Source organism: Colossoma macropomum, unplaced genomic scaffold (assembly GCF_904425465.1).
Source record: "Colossoma macropomum unplaced genomic scaffold, Colossoma_macropomum, whole genome shotgun sequence".
Taxonomy (NCBI): Eukaryota; Metazoa; Chordata; class Actinopteri; order Characiformes; family Serrasalmidae; genus Colossoma; species Colossoma macropomum.
The window spans coordinates 660001-669974 of record NW_023494784.1 but is presented as its reverse complement, the minus strand read 5'-3'; the positions used below and the strand labels follow the sequence as shown (position 1 = coordinate 669974).

The following is a 9974-nucleotide window of genomic DNA, read 5'->3' as shown; positions in this document are numbered from 1 at the left end:
GCTTCACCACTTTTTCTAAGTTTAATTAGTGGAAAATGGAGAAGGCAGAACTGGATGATCTCAGAGCTCGATGTGGATCAGAGTTTATGAGGCTTTCAGAGACGTATGAAGGAGCTGCACCACGAAGAGATTCAGAAACTACTAATAATAATGTTAATTTTCTCGCCGCTGCATTTTGTACAAGCTGTATGGATCACTTTCTTGCCCTTGTAACTGGTAAAGCTACTGTGAATCCTTGAAACTGGTAAAGTGATGATATTTTAAAAACTGTTATGACTACATGATTGCTATCTGCTGCTTCTTTTTGTCCAATAGGCATGAAACAGTGTTTTTAAATCCATCAGAAACTATTCAATGTATTTCTCACATTGTACTGCACTAAATCCAGTTAAACAGGACTAATTAAGCTCTCTTTGTAATGAAACATGCAGTTGGTCAGTGTTTTAAGCAACAATATGCACAATACACTCAGTTATACTCAGGTATACTTTGACAAGATTTATAATGAAAACGATATAACAATATCTTTATATTGTTGACCGCTATCAGTGCGTCTGCTGGAGAGGTGGGAGCTTTCATCTTCTCACGTTCTTCGGGACTGTGCTGTAGATCAGAGTTTCGTCATTCCTGCAAACATTTGTAACATTGAGATCATATTATTACTGTTTCTTTTTTTAGAGGGGAATTTAAAATATGATTGTGTTCTGAGGTGCTACACACTTTCCAAGGTTCACCAGTTTCGTCTTTGTGATTTGTTCAGGGAAAAGAACATTTTTAAATTCAATTCCATGACAATAAATCTGAAAATTCATGATGAGAACTGCTATTAGTGAGACTCTTCCCCCATGGATGCTTCACTGGTGTCAGAAGTGAGATAAAAATGACACATGGGTCCAACTGGCTTGTTGATTTTCAGACAAATAAGTATTCGCCATCTTAGAAAGCATGTGTCATCACGTAAAGCTAATTTAGCACATATAACTGAGTCTTTTGGTTAGCTGATCTGACTTTCTGCCTGTTGTCCATCCATCCATCCTTTCGTTCAACTGGCCATGCAGCATTCCCTGGATACACGTTCAGCAGTAAAGTGAATAAGAACCCTTATGACATCATGAAATAGTGGCTGGATAATGTTTTTTTGAGCTTGATATCAATTAAGCATGCTTGGTAACACTTTGTTTGGATTACCCACAGCTGATACCTGGTAGATGCTTAGCTTGTATTTAACTTACATGCAACTGAATATCCATTAAATTCAACATAACATTCCCAAACCATAACTGTGGCCACAAACTAAACCTTAACCTCAACCAAAAGCCTAAATATAACTGAAGTCCTAATTCTGACTCTAAAGCTGTTGAGAATGAACTGAGAATGAGTTTCACCAGATAGTTTGTTAATAATAGATAATCTATAAGGGTCTATTTAAAAAAGTGGGACTGTGCACTCATCAGAATATTAAGACTAGAGATACACAATCATATCAGACTATCTGCTGACATTTACTTAAAAAAAATTATCGGCAGCCAAACAGTGTTTAGAATTGGCCAATATTTAAAACTGATATTTGATGATGTAGTTATTGAACTCCAGACGAGCAGAACGTTTGGGATGGTGGGCAACTGCAGTAAAATATCTGCATTTTATTTATGTTACTGTATTTGTAACCATAAAGAAACAGACGTTAGATTTCTCAGTACTGCAGAGCAGTGAGTGGAAAATGTCTTTCATACTGCAAACTTTCTCTCAGCCAGCAATGAACTAACACTAACTCTGTGGGCACAAGTAAAAAGGAAAGTGTGTGAAGTAAGCAAGAAAATGAAGGTTGAATCGAACTGCGGCTGCTGACTCACTGTGTGCTGTAGAGAATCCATTTCCAGAGAAAGCAGAAGAAGTGAGCTGTGTGTGAGAGATAAGCTTCACTAAATTATGTGTATTACTTACCGAGCAGTTCTTGGTTTAGCAGTGTTCACTGCAGCGTACTGCACTTCCTCTTCTTCAGGCAGAGAGTTTGACTGTTGGACAGCGGAGTAGAGAGGAACGTCCTTCGCCTGAGAGAGTGAGAAATGAACAGTGGAGTACTGAACATCATCCTGATCATCTGAGGATGCAGCTCTTGAGGGGTCAGAGGTCACAGCCAGGGTGGAGACCTCATCGTACACGGGAGCAGAAGCTCCCTGAGAGAGAAGGAGAGATGAAAACATGGATATACAGAACCACATGACTGGGCTTTTCTCTGAAGAGCTTGTAAATGACAGTATTCATCATATTTGGAGTTTACATTGTTGGTCGGTGCAGCAGGAGCTGAAAAATTTCTAGGAGGAACATTCATTTATCTGAGCCAAACCAGTCTGTGTAGAACAGAATTAGAGCTCTGTTTGATCAAGAACATTAACTCTGACAATATCAAAATCAGAATCATATTGAAGCCAAAAATGTGTATCACTGCCAATAGGTAACCATATCATTGCTGCAAACAGAATATTAGACTCAGAACATCTTTCACTCTATGAATTCCTTAATGGATGTAATTCAAACTGGATCCAAATGACTCCCTCATTAAAACTCACCTCTCCACTGCTCTCCTCTCTCTCTCTGCTGGTCACTGCTGCTCGTCTCCTGTTGGAGTTTTCACAGGAAAATGACCTTCAGACTCACATCTCCAGCATTAAATCAGCTCCTGTTAATGTTCTGAAACTGCACACCGTCTATTTTACTCTCTACTGTATTAAACTGCTTATATTAGAGTGGAGAAGCTAAACTGCAGCACAGCTTACAGGCAGCATTTGGAGGATGTTTCATATCTTACATGTGTTCAGATTCTCACCTCATCCACAAAAAGACTGCAATAAATATCAGAAGTAAAACCACGGCGACTCCAGAAGCTGCATATACTGAAGTCCTGTTATCTGTGTTAGTGCAGAGATGCAGGAGAGGAAAAAGAGAAATTATACTTAAGTACAGGTATGTTGAAATTATGGTGGAAGTACGGAATCAAAAATATACTTGAAAGATTAGATGTAAATTTACTATATACTACAGTAAACGTAAAGAAATGGATGGGGTTTTTTACCCTTTGCTTTAGCTTTACAAAGGTATAAAAAGGTGTTCAGAATGATTCATCAATTGATAACTGACATTGACTGATGACTGACTCATGCATTAACTATTTATGTCTAACTTTTCTCTTATGCTGTAGCTAGACAATCAGTGCAGTTGAGAGAACACCAGAATGTTAGCATGGCTCATGTAACTTAAGCTACCACTAAGCTAACGATAATTAACCCCACCAAACACAAATACACAGCTGTCACTCACTTTCGCAGTCACAACAGCGTTTGATGGTGTAGTTGATGGTAAAGACAGAGTATTGCTCACCCTCCACTGACCAAATACGTACATGATTCTAGTGATCTGACTGCTTTTATCTTCTGTGATGTGAACACTAATGCAGTACTTAAGGTAATTATAGATGTCTGGATGTGTTAGTACAGCCATTAACATAGAATCGGGACTCAAACATAATTTATCAGTTTGGTATGGATCAACATCTCTGATCAGACTGAACTTTTTTTGATATCTTTATTTGGAAGCCATCGCCTGTGCTTTACAAATGATGAAATACAAAAATAATTCAAATTATTATTTAAAAGGTAACAAAGTAAAGGAGAATATAAATTTAAATCATGATTAAAACAAGAGAAGAATCATTCAAAGTAAAAATAAAACAAAGTTGAATAATGATCTGAGAGTTCTGCTCGGCTCTTATCGCTGCAGCAGATCAGATAAATACGCTGCTCCTGACCATTAAGACATTTATAGAGGAGTAACAGCTCCTTACAGTCTATTCTGGAACAGACTGGTAACCAGTGTAAGGATTTGAGAATGGGGGTGGGGGGGGGGTCCTTCTTTTACTCCTTTAACTCTGCTTTAGTCAGAACATCTCTGATCTAATTGATGTTCTTAAGGTGATAAAAACCTGATTTAGTAACTGCTTTAGTTTGTAATACGTACCACTGGTCATTGGTACTAAGAAATAATATTATTTCGTTTTTTTGACAAACTAGTCCCTTCCTTGCAGGTATTAGCTGAACCATTTTAGGACAGCTCCTGGAGCCCAACCCAGTTCTCAAGTCTATCTATAAGAATTTCATGGTCATTGGTATCAAAGGCAAAGCTGAGCACTAGTAGAGCAGACTTTTTTCCAGAGTCTGCATTTTTTTAAGACGCTGCAACTGCAGTTTTTAATTTGTTAGTAAATCGCCCAACAGGAGTGAGGTGTTTACTGTCCGCTGCTATTGAGTGAAACACATTCTTTAAAAACTTGGTTGGTAACATGTCAAGACTACAAGTGGAGGATTTGAGATGACTCACTGTATATCTCAGTGTTATGACTCACTGTTTAATATTTCATTGTTAATAGCACTAAACTGGGACATTTTAACCATGATATATTTACAGGTTGATGGAGAGAAGACTGGCTTTTAAATGGATATAGATTTATAGATATTAATGGCTTGTCTGATATTATGGATTTTAGTGTTAAAAAGTAAGCAAACTCATTATATTTCTCATGTGATACTAGTTTAGGGACAATATATGTAGGCGAGTCTGTTAGTTTGTCAACTATAGCGAAGAGTATATTACTATTAATAACACTGGAGAAAGCAACATTCTTAACAGTGGCTAATATGTTGTAACCCTTTGACAACCACATCCAGAGTGTGACTATGGCAGTGTGTGCTCCTAGTCACATGCTGAGAGAGTCCAATATATTACAGAGTTTCTTGGCATAATTATCATTGGGATTGTCAGTATGTATGTTAAAATCACCAGCAACAAAGAAATGATAAAAATCAATGGAAATAAAAGTTAACATATCTGTAAATTCATCAATAATATTAGAATTGTACTTCAGAGGTCTGTAGACAATTAGTAGTAATTTTCTTGGTGCCTTTTTTAGAACTGTACAAACCATACATAAGATGGGATGAATCACCAAATAGAGCAGCTGTACCACCACCTTTCTTGCTAGCAGGTGAGATTTTAAAGTTTGATGAAATTTGATGGAGCCGACTCGATTAATACGGTTTTAGCACTACAGTCAGGTAACCATGTCTCAGTTAAAAGCATAAAATCAAGCTCATGGGATCAATCAGATCAATAAATCAAATCAATAAATCAAATCAACTTGTATGTGAGAGATCTAATATTGAGGAGAGCTACCTTAATAACCTGTGTGTTTTGCTCCACAACTGTGACTCATATTTTACGTACTGTAGATTGAACTGGAAGTACATTTCAGATAATGTGGATATTATCTGAAATGTACTCCCTGTTTTTTTTTGTTTCTGATAAGTACTGGAATGGGAGAGGTTACTGGGAAACAGGTTCCAAACATGTTTTCAAAACATGTAGTGCTGACATCATCACTGTAGCAGCACAAGCCTGAAGAAATATCAATTCAAGTACAGTATCGAAATATTTTTTTTTCCACTCCTTACTGTACCCGATACAGTGATCTCAGCTTTGCAATACAGGCACCTTGAATGGTTAACAGAATACTTTAGTACCTGTACACCTCCCTAACACAGATGACCACGGTGTGACCATGACCATGTATGTTTCACTCCTGCTGAGATATTAAACAGATGTGCAAAGTCACATAACTCTTATAATGCAGACTGAGAAGAGGGTCTAAACAAGAGGGTGTTACATTTTGACCTAGCATGCATCCAGTCTTCTTTCTCTTACTGACCTCTGTGGAGGCAAGAAGGCGACTACATCATCCCATAACATACCTGATGTAAAAGTCCATTCTGATGAGTTGGATGATCCTAATCGATTCTCTGCCATACAGTAGAAAACTCCATCTGTTCCTGCAACTAAAGTTAAATTGTCTCCTTCTCCAAACTGTGAGATGTCTCCTCCTATCTTCCTGAACCAGGTGTAAGAGCTGGCAGGGTTGGAGTCACTGACACAGACCAGCCTGACTGAGCCATCAAACTCAATCTCAGATACAGATGGAGGTCTGGGAGAGTCTGAACAGGACAGAGACTCGACTAGTTACTGAACTTCTTATACTGACAAAAACAGATCATACAGAACAAACTGCTCTTACATAACACATCCAGACGGGAGGGTCCTGAGCGGCTCTGTCCGAGCTGGTTGTGAGCGGTGCAGTAGTAGAGTCCGCTGTGCTGGGAGCTGATGCTGGTGATGCTGTAACTCTGTCCTGTTCCCAGCTCTACGTCTGAGCTCTGATTAAACCAGTAGTAGGAGAGAACAGGAGGGTTTGCATCACTGCTGCAGGTCAGAGTCACTGAGTCTCCCTCCACTCTCTGTCCAGAGGGAAGAATGACCACTCTGGTGTTCTTAGGGGAGTCTGAATGGAAAGGTGATAAAGATTCAGGTGTTGCATGTGTAGCTGTGCTACGAAGATCGAGTATCATTTTTATTCTCTTAATAAGTTGTTTGGTGTTTGATGAACTGCTAATTTACTAATTAATCAGTGGCATAGGCAGAAATAGATTTTGGGGTAGGCCTGTGAAAAAGGGCCACATCCATAGATTTTTTTCAGGATGTTTTCCAAACATGTTATGTCCCAAAATGTCTTATCATCAGGCTGTAGCAGTGCTGTCATCATTTTACATACTACAACTTTTCTGCCCTAAAGTGATAAAAAAACAATAATAAGACTTGAAAACATTAACCATGAAACATCAGAGGCTAAAGCATACTGCCACAGCAAGCTTGAAGTATAGTTATGGACCATTTATGCTTTACCTTTGATTACCTAAACATCCGTAGTAGACATTTACTTTAACATTTTGACACAGTCCCTTATTGCTTTTTTAGTAAAGTACCAAATTCACTGAGCACTGATGACAACAAGGTTTTTAAAATAGTTTTTTGGCTTTTACAGATCCCACAGGCACGTCTTCTATCCTCATCTAAAATGAGCTTCAAATTCAAACACTGGCTCACTGATAAAGAACTGGAAACTTGAGACAATGGTGCATAGCAACGGTTGCTAAACAGTGACTGGGGTTGAGGAAAACAAGGTGGAGTTTGGGCCTGGAATGGGCTGGAGAGCATAATGATTTTAATTTGCTATAATACAAAAATAAGACTCACAGAAAACAAATTTCATCTTAAAAAACGCAGCTTAATAAATATTCTATCCCCATTTGATTGGGTAAGCCTATGATCAATATGGCTGAGTCCTGACCTACAATGACCAGTGGTAGCACGCCTGGTGTGGTTTTGCCAGCTGGGAGACCGGTTCTGTTATTCCTCACCCTAAAACAGAGGCCCAGTCTCATACTAGATTCTGCTGCCCTGACTTGGTTCTAAATCTGTTCATTATGCAGGTTCTACTTCAGTCCTACTTACTGTCTCTTGTGGAGAACCTTCAACCTGATAAACATTGGTGAGTGAGAGGTACAAGCCGAGTCCATAAAGTGACTCGAATATAAAACTGAAATTCAAAATGTATTTATATGCATATTGTTTTGTAGATGTTATGCATTTACAATGACAGTCAGGCAGCATGGAGAATAAGACAGAAACACACATGACTAAACGGCTGTACATCCTGCCAAGCAATTATATTAAGGTTTAACGCAATATCAGAATAAAAAAAAAGTAAATGTTTACTGAACACTATAAGATTCTTAAATGGCTCCTACAACCAGCATCAACCTTGTCTGCTTGGAGATAAACAGCACAAGACCAACTGAGCTTCATTACAAACAGCCTGTTCTATCAGCACAGCATTCAACACAACACTAAATAAGAGATCTCTATAAACAAGATAAAAGGGATTGTAGCAAAATGACACACCAACATAAACAGACCTTAAGCCACAAAGTTAAAAGGTCACAACACCCAAAATAACTAAATCACACACAGCAGTAATAAACCAGATGGAAATACTACAGCATACAATTATAGAATCCCTTCAATGTTACTCACCAAAACTGGTCTCTGTCCCATTTACACTTGATTCACATCTGCTTAACATTTAATCTTCCAACATGAATTTTCTCAAATACATTACACATTAGTCCCTCAGCTGCATTAGCAGGCTATGTTATATTAGCTATTTCTGCTAAACCTGGCACCAGAAGCTTCTGATTCAAAAACATTTGAGGCCGGTTGTGTAAATTTTGCCTCGCAAAGGCCACTAGATTGGTCAAGGCCGTTTCCTTAAACATCCTGAGCCAATTTCAGCGCTGCTGATTGGCTGAGGGCAGAGCACTGAATCCCATGGAGGAGTTAGGAGTATAAAGGGTTCTGTAAACGGCGTCCAACAACACAGACGGAGATCACGGCCACAGCTCCCAGAGCTGTAAACTGGCTTTTAGTTCTTAGACCCTCCAGGTTAACCGACCTACTGAACAAAGACTTAAGCGTTCAGTAGAAAACACTGTGATATATTTCAACATGATTATTTCTTATTTTTTGCTTGTTGTAATGAAAAGGGTGTCGTCCCAGCGCCCATAATGGATTTAACGCCTCTGAGCTCTGCTCTGTTAAACAATACCTGATCAATGGTTCCTCTGGTTAATAGATAAATAAGTTGAGCCAGATGTGCTGAAAAACACCAAAACACTGCTTGATTATTAAACAAATTATTACTGTATGTGATACTCTGTACTCACACACTGGAGGAGAGTGGAGATCACTGCTTTTAACAGCACAGCTGTAGCTGACCGCTTCACTGACCACAGCTACAGAGCAGGAGGCAGATTCACACTGAGATACAGGCTGTCTGTTCTTGTACCAGATGTAAGTGGGGTTGGGCAGAGTGCAGGTGGAGATACAGGTCAGTGCTACTCTCTGTCCCTCTGACACTGTGGCTGCAGGACCTTCCACTTTCACCTGCAGGACTTTATCAAAAACACCTGAAACACAATAAATTAATGATAGATAAAAATATATATATCCTTAAACAATCAAAACCACAAACTGAATTATATTAAACTGTATAATCAGTGTCTCTCAGAGTGACTGAACATGAGTTCACTGTAATGCAGTGGAAGCTGCCAGTGAGATGATAACAGAGTGAGTGCAGGATGTTCAGGAGGTTCTGTTCTGTTCTGAGTGCAGTTTAAAGTGAGGTCTTACAGACAGCAGGAGAGCGGAGCTCCTCGTATCCTTTCACAGCGCAGGAGTAGCTGCCTGCATCCACAGTTCTGTCTCTCAGATTCAGTTCATTTCTGTTCTGGTTCAATACAGGCTGTCTGTTCTTGTACCAGATGTAGGTGGGGTTGGGCAGAGTGCAGGTGGAGCTACAGGTCAGCTTCTTTACATTTACATTTACATTTACAGCATTTGGCAGACGCTCTTATCCAGAGCGACTTACAATTTGATCATTTTTACACAGGTAGGCGAAGGTAGTGTTAGGAGTCTTGCCCAGGGACTCTTATTGGTAAAGCGTAGGGTGTTTGCCCAGGCGGGGATTGAACCCCAGCCTACAGCGTGGAAGGCAGAGATGTTACCCACTACGCTATACCAACTTTACTCCTCCATCTGTATCTGACACTGTAACCTTCAGATCTGCAGGTGATTTTAAACAAGGTTTAGTGTTATTTTCATCTGTAGATACTCTTACAGTTAGCTACACTCACTGTATGTATCTAGTAGGGGTGTGTATGGATACTCGGTTAACTGTTCCAGGTGTCAGTATCTGAACACTGAAATCACTGTTGGGGTATTTGTTATGCTGCATCACAGAAGGTCAGAGAGGAAATAATACAGGTCTACTTCCTTTTTCCTTCCTGTGATTAAGCAAATATCCATTCATTCACTCTCACAGATACTGGAACATCAGATTTAGTCAGAATGCAGGTCTTTATTATCCAGAGTTACCTGTGACAGACAGAGTGACTCCAGGTGAGCCGGTGTATCTGCCCTTAGGATCATCAGTGTAGAATCTGAATCTGTAGGTGTGAGCGTCACTCTCTCTC

At 39.3% G+C, this 9974-nt stretch overlaps 1 protein-coding gene across 1 annotated transcript in view; it reads right to left on the bottom strand.

The window, feature by feature from the left end:
* Positions 1 to 531: 531 nt before the first annotated feature.
* Positions 532 to 9974, bottom strand: part of LOC118809213 (B-cell receptor CD22-like) — a 22060-nt gene continuing 12617 nt past the window's right edge. The window contains exons 3-12 of the mRNA XM_036572314.1: positions 9877 to 9974; positions 9530 to 9564; positions 9133 to 9316; positions 8667 to 8909; positions 6122 to 6385; positions 5802 to 6041; positions 2828 to 2909; positions 2571 to 2619; positions 1945 to 2177; positions 532 to 627 (exon numbers count right to left, since the gene is read on the bottom strand). The exon at positions 9877 to 9974 is cut by the window's right edge and continues 244 nt beyond it. Coding sequence (XP_036428207.1) covers positions 576 to 627; positions 1945 to 2177; positions 2571 to 2619; positions 2828 to 2909; positions 5802 to 6041; positions 6122 to 6385; positions 8667 to 8909; positions 9133 to 9316; positions 9530 to 9564; positions 9877 to 9974 — 1480 coding nt within the window. The 3' untranslated portion in view covers positions 532 to 575. The remainder of the gene's footprint in view (positions 628 to 1944; positions 2178 to 2570; positions 2620 to 2827; positions 2910 to 5801; positions 6042 to 6121; positions 6386 to 8666; positions 8910 to 9132; positions 9317 to 9529; positions 9565 to 9876) is intronic.